This window comes from Pelobates fuscus, chromosome 3, assembly GCF_036172605.1.
Source record: "Pelobates fuscus isolate aPelFus1 chromosome 3, aPelFus1.pri, whole genome shotgun sequence".
In the NCBI taxonomy this organism is placed as follows: domain Eukaryota; kingdom Metazoa; phylum Chordata; class Amphibia; order Anura; family Pelobatidae; genus Pelobates; species Pelobates fuscus.
The window spans coordinates 201,521,815-201,540,467 of NC_086319.1; the positions used below are offsets into that span (position 1 = coordinate 201,521,815).

At 37.0% G+C, this 18,653-nt stretch overlaps 1 protein-coding gene across 2 annotated transcripts; it reads right to left on the minus strand.

Annotated features, from left to right (window-relative positions):
• Positions 1–1,440: 1,440 nt before the first annotated feature.
• Positions 1,441–15,775, minus strand: SQSTM1 (sequestosome 1). Of its 2 annotated transcripts, none has more exons than XM_063447908.1 (8): positions 15,458–15,775; positions 10,750–10,845; positions 10,168–10,382; positions 9,782–9,947; positions 8,910–9,005; positions 7,802–8,025; positions 4,854–5,070; positions 1,441–2,731 (listed from the first exon to the last, which is right to left on the minus strand). In XM_063447908.1, exons 1-8 carry the CDS (start codon positions 15,633–15,635, stop codon positions 2,574–2,576), a joined length of 1,350 nt encoding a protein of 449 aa, XP_063303978.1. In that variant the 5' UTR covers positions 15,636–15,775; the 3' UTR covers positions 1,441–2,573. The 2 variants fall into 2 exon arrangements, with proteins under 2 accessions (XP_063303978.1, XP_063303977.1); XM_063447907.1 differs by having other exon boundaries at positions 9,782–9,950.
• Between the last annotated feature and the right edge of the window lie 2,878 nt (positions 15,776–18,653).

Here is an 18,653-nt window from a genome sequence, read left to right on the forward strand (position 1 = left end):
CAGAGGAAAGAAAATCCAATCCTTTTGCTCGAATGTTAATTTGAAAGAATTTACAATTAAATAATTTATTACATGTACATCTGAAAGTGTTGTGTATGTGCTTGTGTGTCTATGTGGCCTTCAATATGTGGGGAAGACATCTAGATATCTGTCGACCAGAATACGCAAGTACATATACAACATTAAAAGGGTTTTTATAAATCATAACGTTTCTCTGCACTTTTTGGAACATCATAATAAATTTCCTACAGGAATAAAATTTCATGGGATCCAAATGATTACTAAACACTGGAGGGGAGGTAATATTGACTCCACTCTTAGTAAATGTGAAATCTATACACTCTGTCCCATAATGGGTTAAATATGGACTTTGGAATGAGTGCTCTTTTACAGTTAAATGTGTTTTTTTAAATCTTTTATCATTTCAAATATACTTAGATTCTTCTTAATATTTTCCAAAATTTTTAGGTCTCTAAAATATTGTAATTGCTTTATGCTCTATAAATGTATATAATAAAAGCTTTTTAGAGATTCATTCATATGTATTCGTTGGAACCATATCTTATCTGATTTACTTATAGGTTTGATTTATCTAAGTTTTAATATGTATAAAGTTCATGTATGTATATATCAGACATATAAATGTAATCACTACACCAGGCTACTTTTAGAATAGAACCTGAGCGTCCCTGAGTCTTAGTTATTTTCTTCTTTTGTTATGGACAAAGTATCCCTCTGGGGTATTGAAAATTCCAAAATAAGCCCACTTGTCAAATGTTCATTTTGAGTATAGAATAATTTATCACTTATGGTTTTATAATCTGCGTGAACCACTGATGCATAGATTTCTCTAATCAAATTTCATAAAACACAGCCATTTTTGTTCACTTATTTAAATGTATTCTCTTTAGAAAAAAAAAATATATTACACCCTTGGCTCACTGGTGGATCAGAAAATACTTATCCTTAAAGTAGTTAATTTAACTGACATCTAGCCTTGTAAATCTATCCCATTCTTGAAGTTACTGATCAAATTTGCGAGCATTAAGTCAGCAGTGAATTATTAACTTTAGAAATGTTACTGCTCCTTCAATTAAAAGTGTATACTTTATTTTACCAATGAGGTCTCTTAAACAGATCTCCAAAGAGTTTGATCTATTACCCTTGGAATAATCTGTATTCCATTTTAAAGCAAATACATTCCCATATTTTTAAAACACATTTAATTCCTTTTTAGCCTCTCTTAATTATCCCCATGTGTTCCATAGCCCCCTAAGCAATAATCTGCTGATTTGAACAATACATTTCTGGCACTGTAACAGCCCCATTGGAAATATTTAAGTACAACTACTACAATATTGTGATCTACAATTTAACTAATCTCTAAATAGTAAATCATTGCTGTTTAAATAAAAATCAAAAACAGAAGACTTTTTAGGATACTTCACAAGCAGGTTTTAATTGCATAAGTTTTAAAAGGTATCAGTTATTACATAGTAAAGAACTCAATTCCTCATATAGTCATCAGTTAAAAAATGTTAACATACAAACTCGGTCTATACCTGGAATATGGCAAGGGTCTGGGATAATACATCTGATCCACTTAGGTTCCGTGTCTTAATAAGTATACAGTATCTATCTGTATGGGTCTAAAAAAAATGCACTAACTGAACACATACTACAGATTTACCAGGTCATACAGTGAAATACAAGGCCACCACCACTTATAATTATGAAAAGTATGATTTTTACTTGTCTATTATCACTCACATGTAGACCAGTGATTCTAGAAGGCACTAACTTATTAGGTGATAACATTTATGTCAGATGCAATTATCCTTTTGATTACTGAATAGTTTACTTGATAGATAAGGGGTGATTACAGAACAATGCCAATTGATTCACTGATTATGAGAATGATAGGCATGACTGACAAACTATGTACTTTTGTTTGGTTTTTTTTATCTCTTTTATTGATAATAAAGGAAGTTTAATGGTATGATTATGCCTATGCAGGGGAAAATTAATTGTATGTTACATAATCTTACATATAAACCAAATTAGAAGACATAGTACCAATTTGTTTTCTCAGATATTCACTAAAGTGAGAATTGATAGAAATCCCCAATTAATACCAAATAGCTGAATTGGAAAAAATATTCAAGTTAGCTATGCTTCCAGCTTGACGATTTTGGTCTAAAATTTTAAATTCACTTTGAATTCCCAACAAATCTCACTTTAATGAATACCCCCCAACAGTTAAATTTAAGTTTACTGCATTATGTTCTATTCTTTCTCCAGGGAATGAAAGCCATGTTTGGTCTAAGCAAAATAATAATATGTTTTTGAGATAGTTTCACCTATACTGTGAATCGTCTGAAAAAATATAAAAGGAAATTGCCCTTGACCAACTTCCAAGTAGAACTCAAGCTTTTAAAAAGAGAATTATGAAAAAGAGTAATTAAAACCAGTGAAGATGATGACATTTTATTGTTGCTATAATAAGCAGGGTATAAGTTTTGTGGTAAGATAAATCTTAAGAGTGCAAGTTTATACTGTATTTCATGCTGATGTTAGGGACGAGCGATATTTCGCACAGACTGCATGGTCTCCAGGGCAGCGTCTATGTCATACTGCTTTGCCTCCAGGAGTCTTGTAAGCCATCCACCCTCGTCTGTGAAGCCCATTGACAGCATCTGTGACAGTGTTTCTATAAGACGAGGATCTGCCTCTGAAAATAAAACAGACAATGAGACAGGTTTAATACTATCAGTTCAAAATGTCTTCATTTATTCATTGTCTAAAGAGAACTGATTCAAGCTGTATAAATGTATATTAAAAAAGTCAGATATCTGGCCATTAGTTATGCTAAATGAAGATGCAACGGATCTGGTTTTATCATTTAGCACTCCAGGTAAATCCTATGAAGTCATATTTTTAGTGGCAAAACTTGATAGAAAATGATGAGGTGTAGCTAGTTTTAACCCAATTATGTTTCCAAAGTCTATAATATAAAAAACTTTCCTCCTCCACAAAACATATTTAGCCCAGCTACAGTCAATCTGAAAATCGAAATGTACAATCCTACTGAGTCCTATTGAGTTTTCCCCAATTCCCCAGTCCAATAGACGAATAGCAAATATTGCTGGAAGTCCAGGCTAGAGCTCCGTTTGAGGGTCTTAAAATGTCTAATTTTGCAACCTTTTAATGGTTAGCCTCAAGCTCCATGTAAAAGAGAAAAAAATATAATGACAAATTCCACACCCAGCACTTGCTGAAGTACCCCATTACAGAGGCACTTTATAAAGGTGCACAATTATTTGAGAAATAATATATCCTATGTGAAATTATATATTTCTCAATATTAATTAATAAAACCCAGTCTGCCCTACCTCCCCCTGCCAAACCTCATTGGCTCCTTCTCATACCTCCAGATTAGACTAATGTTGCACACATGTGTGACAGTGTGTGTGCACACATGTGTGACGGTGTGTGTGCTACTTAAAGGAGCACTTTAGTGCCAGGAAAACAAACTTGTTTTCCTGGCACTATAGGGTCATTAGGACCCCCCACTCTCAGGGCCCCCCTGCCACTTACCTTTCACCATCGCCAGGCTCCCTCTGTGCTGGGGAACTCTCCACCCCCTGCCGACGTCCAATCTGAATGCGCATGCGCGGCAAGAGCCGCGCGTGCATTCAAACCACCCATAGGAAAGCATTACTCAATGCTTTCCTATGGTCGTCCAGCGTGTTCTCACTGTGATTTTCACAGTGAGAATCGCGAAAGCGCCTCTAGCGGCTGTCAGTGAGACAGCCACTAGAGGCTGGATTAACCCTCAGTTACATAGCAGTTTCTATGAAACTGCTATGTTTTCAGCTGCTTGGTTAAAACTAGAGGCATCTGACACCCAGACCACTTCATTGAGCTGAAGTGGTCTGGGTGCCTATAGTGATCCTTTAATGAGTTGTTTCTGATAGCCATCTAAAGAGACTTTTAGTCTCTTCCAGGGAAAAAGGGGATGGATTGCAAAGGCTGCAGTCCATATGAGCTCTTAAAATATACCCCCAATGAATAATGTATGTATTCATTTGGGGTTTATCTACTACACAGCTATTTGTATTTTTTTCCATTTGGGCAGTGGGGTGTCTTAAATTAAAGAGCAGAATGTGTGGGTATTGCTATGGGTGTAGGGTTTAAATGTAGTTGGTGCAGATTAATACAGAAAGTGTGGAGTATATAAATATAGGTTTACTTAATGTTCTGAACCCATTCAAATATTTGGTGTAAGAACGTGATTTATAGAACCTGTTAGTGTTTAGCTTGTCACATAGGGTGTGGAATAGGGAAAGGTTATGTAAATATATGTGAAAGTGGCCATACAATTTACTTTTGAGCTGTAGCCCTCAAACTTTCTGCCACCTACCTACCTTAACAGTTCCTAAGTATTAGACAAACTTTCAAAGCCAGGGAAAATAACTAATCATACAAACTCTTAAATTCTGAGGAGCAATGGCCAGTTCTACCTACCTATCATACTATACCTAAAAGGAAGGTAAAGAACCACAGCCCTGTATTTTGAAGTCTGTGGTTTTACATATCAAGACATAATAACAATCATCTGTTCCTTAGTAGGTCTTAAAATTAGGTAAATACAAGCTCAAATGAACAACAACACATTACACTGTCATCATTTACTTAATAAAAAAAAAATCAAGTGAAAATATGTGTGTGTGTATACACACATACAATATGAAATATTTAGCATATATTTAATGATTATAAATAAATATAAATAAATATAGTCTGATCATTTGACGATAAAGCAGGTCTGTTCATTGTGGAGTATTTTTTACCTGCTGGTAAATGTGGATAGATAGCAGCTTCTCTCAGCCCTGTAGGTACATTTATGGATTGGGATGTGGGCTGAAATGGATCTAGGCAGGAAGGTATATCTGCGTCAAGAAGAGACTGAGGTTCGCCAGTAGATGGGTCTACTTCTTTGGGAGAAACATGGGTCCAATCATCATCAACCCCTGAAGCACTGCTACTGCCGCTGCCCTCGCCATGTTCCTACATGTGAGAAAGGAACAAAATCAAATGCATCTCAAAATGTGCTATTTATTGAAAAACTGAAAATACAAATACACCAAAAAAAACACAGTGAAAAGAGAATTTTTAGAGGCATGCCCTAAACCTATTATAAAAGGATGCTAAATACTGAGGGTAATTTCTTAGAATGCTTTCAAGTCTGCAGCTTGAGTCAGTGTAACGTAGAAGAATTAAAAACAATGGGGCAAGTAACCATCAATTTTTTTTATGCATGAATGCTCATAAATGACATCTGTGCCACCTTACGAAGTTAGATATGTAGTCAATTTCCACAGTCATTTTCAGTTGTCTACTCTGGACTGTTTTTCTAAAGAGAGCATGTGCTATTTAATTTTGTTTAACAAAATTTGAAAACTCTGTTAACTGTAATCTGTCATGACAGAGTTATTTTAATCGCAAATATAAACGTGAAATTAGAAGGCCAAGGAGGGACTTCACCACTTGGTGAACTTTAATTCCTTCATACAAATTATTAAAACCATCTGCCTAATATCGTGTAGGTCTCTCTCGCACTGCCAAAACAGCTCTGACGCATTCTGAGTTTACAGGGGACATCATAGGCACTCTGGCTGGTCTGCAACTACGCAACAAACTGCAATGCACTGTGTTTTTTGATACCTTTCTATTACGGCCCACATTAAGTTTTTCAGCAATTTGAGCTAGAGTAACTGTTCTGCATGGGCTAGCCTTCGCTTCTCATGTGCATCAATGAACCTTGGGCTCGTATAAACCCGATGACGGTTCACTGGTTGTCCTTCCTTGCACCACTTTTGGTAAGTACTAATCACTACATACTGGGAACACCGTATAAAACTTGCCGTTTTAGAGATGCTTTACCCCAGTCATCTAGCCATCACTATTTGGTCCTTGATAAAAGTCACTCATACAGTGAGGGAAAAAGCATGTGATCCCCTGCTGATTTTGAATGTTTTTCCACTGACAAAGAAATGATCAGTCTATAATTTTAATGGTAGGTGTTTTTAACAGTGACAGACAGAAAAACAAAAAGAAAATCCAGAAAAAAGGCATGTCAAAAAAGTTACAAATTGATTTGCATGTCAATGAGTGAAATAAGTATTTGACCCCTTCGACTTAGTATTGGTGGTAAAAACCTTGTTGGCAATTACAGACATTTTTTGTAGTTGGCCACCAAGTTTGCACACATCTCAGGAGGGATTTTGTCCCACTACTCTTTGCAGATCCTCTTCAAGTCATTGAGGTTTCAAGGCCGATGTTTGAAAACTTGAACCTTCAGCTCCGTGCACAGATTTTCTATGGGATTAAGGTCTGGAGACTGGCTAGACCACTCCAGGACCTTAATGGGCTTATTCTTGAGCTACTCCTTTGTTACCTTGACTGTGTGTTTTGGGTCATTGTCATGCTGGACCCATTTTCAATGCCATGGCTGAGGGAAGGAGGTTCTCACCCAAGATTGACGATACATGGCCCCGTCCATTGTCCCTTTGATGCAGTGCAGTTGTCCTGTCCCCTTAGCAGAAAAACATCCCAAAGCATAATGTTTCCACCTCCATGTTTGACGGTGGGGATGGTGTTCTTGGGGTCATAAGCAGCATTCCTCCTCCTCCAAATATGATGATTTTGGTCTCATCTGACAACAACACTTTCACCCAGCGCTCCTCTGACTAATTAAGATGTTCACTGGCAAACTTCAGATGGGCCTGTACATGTGCTTTCTTGAGCAGGGGGACCTTGTGGGCACTGCAGGATCTCAGTCCTTCACGGCATAGTGTGTTACCAACTGTTGTCACCTTCTCACCAAGCTGCTTGGCGATGGTCTTGTAGTCCATTCCAGCCTTGTGTAGGTCTACAATCTTTTCCTTGACATCCTTGGATAGTTCTTTGGTTTTGGCCATGGTGGAGAGTTTGGAGTCTGATTGATTGCTTCTGTGGACAGGTGTCTTTTATACAGGAAACGAGCTGAAATTAGGAGCACTCTCTTTAACCCCTTTAGGACCAAACTTCTGGAATAAAAAGGGAATCATGACATGTCACACATGTCATGTGTCCTTAAGGGGTTAAGAGAGTGCTCCTAATCTCCGCTCGTTAATTGTATAAAAAAGACACCTGGGAGCCAGAAATCCTGCTGATTGAGAGAGGATCAAATACTTATTTCCCTCATTTACAAGCAAATCAATTTATAACTTTTTGACATGCATTTTTCTGGATTTTATGTTTTTTTATTCTGTCTCTCACTGCTAAAAATACACCTACAATTAAAATTATAGACTGATAATTTCTGTCAGTGGACAAACGTTCAAAATCTGCATTTTTCCTGCTTCCAACACATGAAATTCAAGAACAGACTGTTAATGGGTGCTACTGTAATGATATAATCAATGTTATCCACATCCCCTGTCAGTGATTTTAATCATGTGGCTGATCAGTGTATATAATTATATAATTTCCTTAATTTTTTTTAAATTAATTTAATAATGCGAATCAAGCATTCATGGGCCAACTTTCCAGCTATTACTAATTTTCCACTAAAAGAGAACTGTGCAGTCTTGGACTACACCTAAACCGTGAGGTTTGGAATCTGTATTTCCTCTACAGTATAGTATTGCTATTGTATACATTGAAGTTTATACATAATTGTAGTGTAGACAAAACAAAAATGAAGTAGTACAATAGGTAGTTTCTGTACTGTAATGAAACATGAGGAAACACTTACGTGGTTATTTTCGAAGGGAGGATTTAAAGCTATGTCTTTCATGCGCTTAGCAATGCTGTCAGTCTCCATGAGTTCAGAGTCATGACTGTTGTCTTTGGCCTGGGGGTCCTGAGAAGAGCATGTGCTGTTGGGCTGCGAGTCTTTATCTTTTTCCGAACCCGGCTGTGGAGTTGAGACTTTGCTTCGTTTTCCACCATGTTCCACATCAATGTCCACATCAATACCTAATGAACCACAAAATCCAGTTATGACGTGTTTTAAAGTATGCACTTCAGTGTTGTGGTTTTAAAAGACATATTGTCAAATGTACTTTTGCTTCCCTAGCTTTCTGGTATTGAATACTTGACTATGCACTGTAATGCACGTCATTACCATTCATGTGTCTCACCACAAGTCCCTCCGTGTCCCTCTGCAATCCCCTAATGTCCTTCATGTTTCTCTGCCATCTTTGATATCCACTCTTTGCCTCTGCTATACCCCTCAAGCCCCAGATGTGTTTCTGACAAATTCCTCATGGGTCTCTGCAATCTTCACCATGTCACTCCTGTGTGTCTGCAATCTACTACATGTCCTTCATATGTCTCTGCTAAACCCTCTTTATCTATGTAATACCATTCTATGTCCCCCCTCATCTCTGCCTTTTCTATGAGTGTCTCTGCTATCCATCCAGGTCTCACAAGTACCTCTGCCATGCCACCCCCTCCCCCCAATAGCCTCATGTTTCTTTAACACCCCATGTACCTCAGCCATGATTCCCATATTCCTTATGTGTCTCTGCAGTCCCCTCCATTTTATGTATCACATCATCCACACTTTATATGTCCCTATCATCCAGAATTTGGCTGTCCTTGCTTCTACGTGGCTATGTAGCAGCTGGAGATGAATATGCTTCTTTCTACTTCCACACAGCACTGACAGCAGGCTCAGCACTCCAATGATATGACAGAGCAGTGGAAAATATATTAATCTGCACATTCCTGCTAGGTTGTGCTAAACCCCCTGGTGTATGAGTGCAACCCCCTTCCCTACTGTTACCTGGGGTAGACTATCCCCGCCCCTCAACAAGTACGCCACTGGGCTCACTAACCCATTAAATACACATGCTTACCCAAAGGACTCAACATGGCTGCAACACTCTCTCCAACATTCTTCAAGAAGGTGACATTAGGATCTTGGGATGGCTGCGAGGCACTAGAAGGACCAGCTTTTTAGAGAAGATAAATGGTATAAATATATAGTAATGTAAAATGCAGGAAAATGTGGCACAGGATACATTTCCTATAACTTTTACGAACATTCTGCAGCGGTTCTTATGTGTCTTTATTGAGCATATATAGGCCCAATTACAACAGTGTAAGAAAATGGCAAAACTACTAGAACAACAGATGCAAAACTATTATAAATTAACAATAATAATAAAAATATGTGTAATAAAAACAGATTTACAATTCAGTGACTATTAAGTTTTATTTTACAGATTAGATTAATGTGTATAGGGGAATGGTGAAACAGTAGATCTATATAATAAGTTTGCCTACTTGTAGGGTAGGAAGTGATAGTCAAGTGCAAGGAGGGGGTAGATCTAGGGACATCAAACAATAGGAGAGTAACAGAAATTTGCATTCTTATTTTGGAAATGTGGTGTGGTGATTAAGCTTTATCGTCAAACAAGACAATATTAGATGATACCCTAACGCCATCAATCTTGGTGTCCACATTATAATGTTTATTTTATTTTTTGTTTCACTACATTATGTTTACATTGATCTCTTCCACCCACTACATATTTAGAGACATGGATAAAATATTTTCCTCTTAGCAAAGTCTAAATGTAATGTATTCAGCCTCTACACTATGATTGTACCCGCAAATATGAGTATGCTATTTTTGCTTTCATGATCTTCATAGTCCATTTCCTGATTTTTGAGATTGCATTCACTTGGATTTACTAACTGAAGCTGCCCAAAAGCATGGTCTCACCTTGAACATTTTCCGAAGCAGGTGGACTTTGGGAAGGAGGAGCACTCTCCTGCTCCTGCTGAAAGTTGGGACATGTAAAGCCTCTTGCAGGGAATCCCCAGCCAGCCATCCATGGATATGGGACTCCATGGTGTTTTTTGTGGAACCAGCGACCACGAGGAAAATTCTGCTATAGGTGGAAAAAAAAAATACATATAATTTTATATATATCTTGTACATAAATTATATATATATATATATATATACACACACACACACACTTTCATCGTAACCAACTCTATAATAAGTTCAATCCTTGACTTCCTCAGTCAACAATAATATAATTATGTAAGAGACAATTCAGGACATGTATGCAAGCATTTAACAATGAACTAGGTTGTCCTTACCAAGGGTGTGGCAAACATTATCATGTTATGCTCTTTATGAACTCCTTTTCCTTCACAGGTGCTGCACAGGTCATAATCTGGGCAAATCAGGCACTTGTATCTGTTCCCAACCACAGGACCATTGCAGCCATCACATGTAACATTTGGGTGAATGAGATTCGGAGTGTTTTCCTGCCCACAGTGTGAACGATGATCGCGCTTGCAATCTCTTCTCTCTGGAGAAAAAGACAATAAATGTTTCATAAATATAGCACTGATTGATATAACTGCATTAAAAAGGTATAGATGTGGAAAAAACACATATGTTGAAGTCCTGACTACTACTGCCATATAACATATATATTTTATATAAACTTCTCTAACATGGTAAACTTACTGTAAGATGAACGTTTACAGAGTAAAACCGGGTTTGCCATTGCTTAGTATATCTATCAACTCTGCCTATTATCAATAAACTATTTTAGGTACATGAAAAAAAACACACAAAAAAAACCAAGTATGTAAAATGAGCCTCGCCCCAAAAAGATATTAGAAATTGAGTTAAAGTTTATCAGCCAGGCCAAGCTTCTTAATTATGTATACCTTTAATATAGAGACGGAAGACCTCTTCATTCAAAGCAGCAAAAGCCATATTTAACTCCTCGTCAGTAGAGAAAGCAACCAAATCTCCCTCTTCATCTAAGAAAAAGAAATATAAAAAAAAAAAAAAAACATTATAGATCATTTTAGGTCACTTTTTTGGGAGCAACTCCCCACCCTACACACATTTCAGAATATGACACAGTATGGTTACAATTTAGAAGTGTTTTGGTTCTAGATACTGCACTTTTCTACATATAAACAATTATCTTGTATGACATTAAAAATGTGGAGGCTCTGTGTGAGGTAGTGAGCTTGATTGTATTCCACACAGGGTAATGTAGTAGTTCTGATACAAACTGTGTCCCTGCAGCAATGCAAATTCTGCCTTTTCTGTTAAAAAGGTTGTGCTTACAATGGATTCCAAAGCCACCTCTGGAGTCTGTCACTCAGAAAGAGGGTCTTCCTAAAGCAGTCCTGCAATCATTGTAGAATAAAACTTTGGCATCTGAACATTCTGCATGAAGACACAAAATGCTGCACAAAGAGATGCACTGAGTTAATGCATCTCAATGAGGAGATGTTTATTGGTACAGCATGGTGATCGCCTCTCATGCACACTAACCCCTCCCCAGCATTGGATTAGCGGAGATCGTTTATAACAATAATCTTAGCCAGGGGAGAAGCATCAGCTGCGGTAAGATGAGTGTGTTGTGGACTTAAAGATAACACTTAATTTAAAGGAGCACTATAGGGTCAGGAACATGTATTCCAGACCCTATAGTGGCAAAATCACTCTCTAACCCCCCTGTTCCCCTAAATATAGTAAAACCTGTATTCTAGTCTTCTGATGCTGGCTCTGCCTCCTTGGCTGACATAATCAGAATTGATGATCTGGGCCAACCACAATGCTTCCCCATAGGAAAGCATTGGATTGGCTGAGATTGCCAGGGTGGTGGCACAGGGGGCTGAGCCAAATGCCACCCTAGCCAATCAGCATCCAATCATAGAGATGCAATGAATCGATGCATCTCTATGAGGAAAGTTCAGTGTCTCCATGCAGAGGGTGGAGCCACTGAATGGCAGTGCTGCACCTCTAGCAGCCATCTAAGGAGTGACCAGTGGAGTCATCCTAGGCTGTAATGTAAACACTGCATTTCTCTAAAAAAAAGTGTTTACTGCAAAAAGACTGAAGGGAATGATTACACCTTACCAAAACAAATACAATAAGCTGTAGTTGTTCTGCTGACTATAGTGTCCCTTTAAGCTAAAGGAAGGGGAACCCACATACTGAGAAAAGAATATGTTTCCTAAGCAAAGCACTTTGTGCAGTGGAATACTGCCACAGAACCAAAGGGGACATCAAATCAAATTACAACAGAGGATTAGTTATCATGGATGGCTGATCTCTGCTTAAATTAATGCAGTCAATCTACATGTTTATCTAATTCTGCTCAAATACCTGTATATTTTAAAGAGATCTCCCTGAGTGTATGTATATATATAATCAAACTAACAGTTGTAAGAAACAATTATTTAAAAATGAAGATATACCCCGCATATATGATGGTATAATGAATACTCAGCTCACCATCATGCCAATATACCATAGATTTTGACTTATAAGGAAAAAGTGAATCTATCACATTATCCAAATGGCTGTACTTGGCAACAGTGAAGCAGAATAGCCAACCTGTAGCAATATCAGAGTTAGCAAATATCTCAAGCTCAACTATTTTGACTTAAATCTTGTCATTTGGTTTCCTGTTCCATACAATTCCCCATTATGTACAGATAATGATAGGAAATTGTTAAAGTGATAGATGTTTTTGAAACCTGATAGCCTGTCTTAGGATAATGTTCTTAGGAACCAGCAGGAAGGCGTATATGTAGAATGCAAATAAGTGAGAATTGAGAAATTATATATATATATACACACACACAAACACACCCATTAAATGCCAGGGACTGCAATGTACACTGTGTCAGTAAAAAAACAACACATAACATAAATGTTCCTGTTTGGACTAATCAGGGCAGGATTTGGCCACTGCACAATAATGCAAGTCCAAAGCTTGGCATTTCTTCTTGTTCCTCACAATTATAGGACACATTAGCAACCATGTAATCCTGACCTTGCTCAAAATAGAAGTCCTCGTTACTGAGGCCCGTGTGGAAATTTCCACTTCTTTCAGACTGAACGTATTCGACAGCATGAAATAAAAAAAATTAAAAAAAAACAATACACACATTATCTATATCTTGCATGGCTGTGCTATATTCAGGACAGCGAACTAAATTCTCTTAAAGAATCAGATGCTGTCACTGTGGCCACAGAACCATACTAATATAGTTTGACAAATTACACTTTTGCAGCTCCAGTGCACTCCTGGCACCACAACTACTACAGCACGCTGTAGTGTTTATGTTGCTTGTAGTGCTAATTTAAGTTGTGTCCGTACCTATAGTGTTACTTTAATGGGACTTGCTGTATAAACAAAGGATAAAAAAAAGCTGACCAGACTTTGCAGGGAACTGAACCTGTAATTTTGAAATACAGCATACAGAGAGCTGTCCACAAATCTATTCCACTGGTTATATAAACAATACTAACATGTACATTAAAATAGTTCACATGTTGTTCCCATATAAATTGTCATAAATATTTATTTTCATTTAAGGTTACATTTGAAGGGTATTTTTAAAGTTTATCTTTGTTTTCTAGCTAAACCTGTATGTGATCCAAGTTCACAGAGTTAAACATTGACATTGGATATTGTCATACAACATACCTGGCTGTCCCTCAGGCAGTATTTTACTTTTGTCCTATAAAACTGAAGGTGGAGTCTGACCTCATCTCTGCCAAACCCAGATAGCAAACAGCCATAAACAGATTGCACTATTTTTACTGTATATAATGGCCACCATTTGTGAATATTTTAAAGTGCCAGATAATCTACCAAGAGCTGCAAAATACAAATTATGTATTTAAAGGACCACTATAGTGCCAGGAAAATATACTTGTTTTCCTGGCACTATAGTGCCCTGAGGGTGCCCCCACCCTCAGGGTCCCCCTCCCGCCGGGCTCTGGTGTGAGGAAGGGGTTAAACTTACCTCTTTCTCCAGCGCCGGGCGGGGAGCTCTCCTCCTCCGATCCTCCCTTTCGGCTGAATGCGCATGCGCGGCAAGAGCTGCGCGGCAAGAGCTGCGCGCGCATTCAGCCGGTCTCATAGGAAAGCATTTATAATGCTTTCCTATGGACGCTTGCATGCTCTCACTGTGATTTTCACAGTGAGAATCACGCAAGCGCCTCTAGCGGCTGTCAATGAGACAGCCTCTAGAGGATTTGAGGGCTGGATTAACCCATTTATAAACATAGCAGTTTCTCTGAAACTGCTATGTTTATAAAAAAAATGGGTTAATCCTAGAGGGTTAATGGGTTAATCCTAGAGGGACCTGGCACCCAGACCACTTCATTAAGCTGAAGTGGTCTGGGTGCCTAGAGTGGTCCTTTAACTTTCTGAAAACTAGAATCACAAGTTTTCCTGTTCAACAGTATATGGGAGATTATGCTGTTTCTCTTTTGTTAGAACTGATCCTTCACATATGATTGACTACAGCAACAACACAAGAGAGGTATTTAGAATATTGCCAGGGGTATCTACATACTAAGAGATATTTTCTCTAAATTCCAATGTTTTGAGACTACATTTCATCAACGCTGGAAAATGATAAGTAAAACTTTTATTAATTTTATTGAAAAGGGGGGGAAGGGGGAGGGACACCTTTATCTATCTGGGGACAGTTTTTGTAAAGTTATAGTGCTCCTTTAACCCCTTAAGGGCACATGACATGTGTGACAAGTCATGATTCCCTTTTATTCCAGAAGTTTGGTCCTTAAGAGGTTAATGTAGGAGTAAAGGAAAAAGTTATTCACTAAAGTATGAACCATCAGCAATTCAAAGTTAAATTCGATTTTAGGCCAAAATAGCTCAACTGGAAAAAAAAGTACCTTTTGTTTTCAGTCCAGTTTTTTAGGCATAAAAATGTAAATTCATTTTGTATCAGGGCAATTCACACTTTAACCCCTTAAGGACACATGACATGTGTGACATGTCATGATTCCCTTTTATTCCAGAAGTTTGGTCCTTAAGGGGTTAAGGGTAGATCCAACAACTATTACCACGTCTGCTTTAAGAAGTGGTCATGGAGGAAGGAATCTGTATGTGCGTTTCTGCTGTTCTAATGTTCCAGGATGCCTAATGTTAATAATGTACAAGCATTACATCTGTTACAGCAAAGACAACTCACTACAATTCTATATTTACAGGGATATTCATTAATGTGAGAATTCAAAATTTAAAGATCAAAATAGCCGAACTGGAAACAAAATCTCCAAGTGAGTTATGCTTTTGTTTTGGCTACCCAAGCCTTAAAAGCGAAATTCACTTTTTTGTAAATAGCCCTGCTGGAGACATTGCTAGGCTTTCATGACCAATATGCTTGATATATAGCGTATGTCGGTATAGCTAAGTGGTCATAGTATACTAAATACTAAGTAAAAATCATAGGTTAATATTTGTGAAATAGAGATTTGGAAGAAAACACATTTTTAAAAATAATCAGGTAATAAAAACAACCTTATCAAAACATTACAAACAAATTGAAAAGAACATTATAGACTGTGCCTGCCTATGTCACCCCTTCTCACCTCTGTAGAACATCTGGAAGGTCCCCCCTCTCAGCCCTTGAAAAACGTCTGTCACCTTCCTAGAGAGCCGCTCACAGCCAGAGCTGGCATTGCCCACTGGCAGTTCTGTGGTAAAGCGACGGATCTCCTTGTGACTTTCATCTTTTCCCAGTAGATATGCCTTCACTGTGATCGACATGGCTGCTCCCAGCAGACTGACAATAACAACAGGTCACTTCCTGATAGAATGTCGCAGCTAAGACTCTGTTCACCGAACGCAGAACGACGCTGACACAATGTATCTGCTGTTTGACTAAACTCAGTGGCTCCCACTGTATATATCGCAGGTCACTGGGAAAATCCCCACCCCGCTCAGAGGGTACAGTTTCTTCCCGCCCACAAACTAAAACATCCAATGAGATGCAGACAATATAAGGATATTCGGCCTCACACGTTTTAACCACGCCTCCCCAAGCTGACTTGCAAAACAAAGGGGGTTTCCATTGTAATGGAGGGGGTTAATGAGGGCCAAAAAAAACATTAACAAGCAATTGGGAATAGTTAAATAAATGCAGATTAAATTAAGTAGTGTGAATTTTTGTGAATATACGTGTTTCAATGGACAAGCCTCTGTATATAATCTAACATATAATAATGTAAATGTTATTACCTTACAAATCGATTTATTAATTTATAAAATACCAGATATAGTGCAAAAAACATCTCATATCATTGTACTACAGGATCCAGTCTTCCTTGTCATTTGTACGTGGGCTAATGGGGTAGTGTCGAATTTGTTTAACTGTATAAGGGTAACCACAGGAGGGATTTGCCCCTTCTAGTCACTCGAAGGGGGTAAATTCATCCTGTGGTGGAGGTAATGCGAACACCGATTACGTCCAGTGACTCGTCAATGTTGTAAACGGAAGCTTATAATGTAGTTATGCAGCTAGTAGTCACCTATAATATGTCTTTATCTGGATAATCCGTATTTGGCGATTGCTAAAATAAATAGATTGCAATACGTATTCTCCAAGTTATTGTATTAGGCACCTCCATTTTGAAATGTATATCAGTTCATATTAATCGCTTTTATGGGCACACCAGACATGCATTCAAACCTTTTACAAGATTCATAATTATATACTTGAATTGGTGGAGCAAGCATCCCAACCTAAATATCACCAATTGGAATATTGTAGGGATATAACACCTGTTATATCTATGGCCAATATGCCATAAAATCTCTCTCTAGTTATGCTTACCAATTATTATACAGACACATTGTAAGAGAGGATATATAATGTTATAATATAAGTATATATTGTAATTTTATACACACACACATAAGAATAGGAGAACCCATTGCTATAAATCTTATAGCCTAAGCGCATATTCCACACCTGTATCCAAGACCTTGAGAGACACTGCCATGTTTACTCATCGAAAAAAAAATTGAGATTTCTCCGGAATGTACCACACTGTCAGGATTGTTCACTAAAGTGTGAATTTACATGTAAGCATGGTTAATTTAACCCCTTAAGGACCGAGCCAAATGTTCAACCGTAATTCACCTATTTCATATTAAGTGCACCCACACTTATTATATATCATTTTATTCAGAAGAAATAGTGCTTTCATTTAACATCAAATATTTAGCTATGAAACATAATTTAATATGAAGAAATTGAGAAATATTGTTATTTTTTTTAGTTCTGCATGACATTTTAGCTGTGAATGTCATTATACTGTTTGCTTTTACTGCAATAAAATACACATATTTGTATTCAGCGATGTCTCACGTGTAAAACAGTATTCCATATGTACAGGTTTTATGGTGGTTTGGGAAGTTACACGTTCATATATAGCATGTTACATTTTTCAGTTTTTTCACATTGAAATTCGCCAGATTGGTTACATTGCCTTTGAGACCGTATGGTAGCCCAGGAATAAGAATTACCCCCATGATGACATACCATTTGCAATAGTAGACAACCCAAGGCATTACCAGTGGGGTATGTTCAGTCTTTTTTAGTAGCCACTTAGTCACAAACACTGGCCAAAGTTAGTGTTAATATTTGTTTGTGTGTGAAAAATGCATAAAAACTAATCTGAACGCCAATGTATACTATACATTTATAATACCTTGGGTTGTCTACTTTTGCAAATGGTATGTCATCATGGGGGTAATTCTCATTCCTTGGCTACCATACGATCTCAAAGGCAACGTAACCAATCTGGCGAATTTCAATGTGAAAAAACTGTAACACAAGCCTTATATTTGACTCTGTAACTTTTGAAAACACCATAAAACATGTACATGAGGGGTACTGTTATACTCAGGGACTTCGCTGAACACAAATATTAGTGTTTCAAAACCGTAAAACATATCACAAGAATTATATCGTCAGTGTGTAAAAAATGCAAAAAATTTCACTTTCACTGATGATATCATCGTTATAATACATTTTACTGTTTTGAAACACTAATATTTGTATTCAGCGAAGTCACAGTACCCCTCATGTACAGAGTTTATGGTGTCTTGGAAAGTTTCAGGGGTAAATATGGTGTTTGCAAATTAAATTCTCTGGACTTTCTGCCTGGGTTATCAGGTAGGTCCCACAAATTGTAATCAATAAAATGACTTAATTATGTAAATATATTACATAAATATATATGTAGAATTAATATATATATATATATATAGGAAATGTATATATATATATATTTTTGTAAAATTATATTTATTTATAAATAGGTTTATATATAGTGATATATACATATATATTCATGGATATAGATATATATATTATTTCATTCTACGTGTATTTTGATATCAATATATATATAGAAATTACACGCATAGGTATATTTTTGAAAATTATTTTTTTAAAATGTAGTTTTCATTTTTAACGTATTTATATATTATATATTTATATATAATTATATATATATTTAATATCTACGTATATTCTGATACTAATATATATATATATAAATATTAAAAAAACACAGACAGTGTATGTGTATGTATGTGTAAGTGTATGTGTATATATATATATATATATATATATATATATATATATATATATATGATCTAAGTATATATTATTTTATTTTACACTGTTTTAAAACTTTATTTTACTTTATTACAGGCAGTAGGGGGACTACTTGTCATTCCAGGCACCCCCCTCTGCTGGCACTGCTATGGACGACT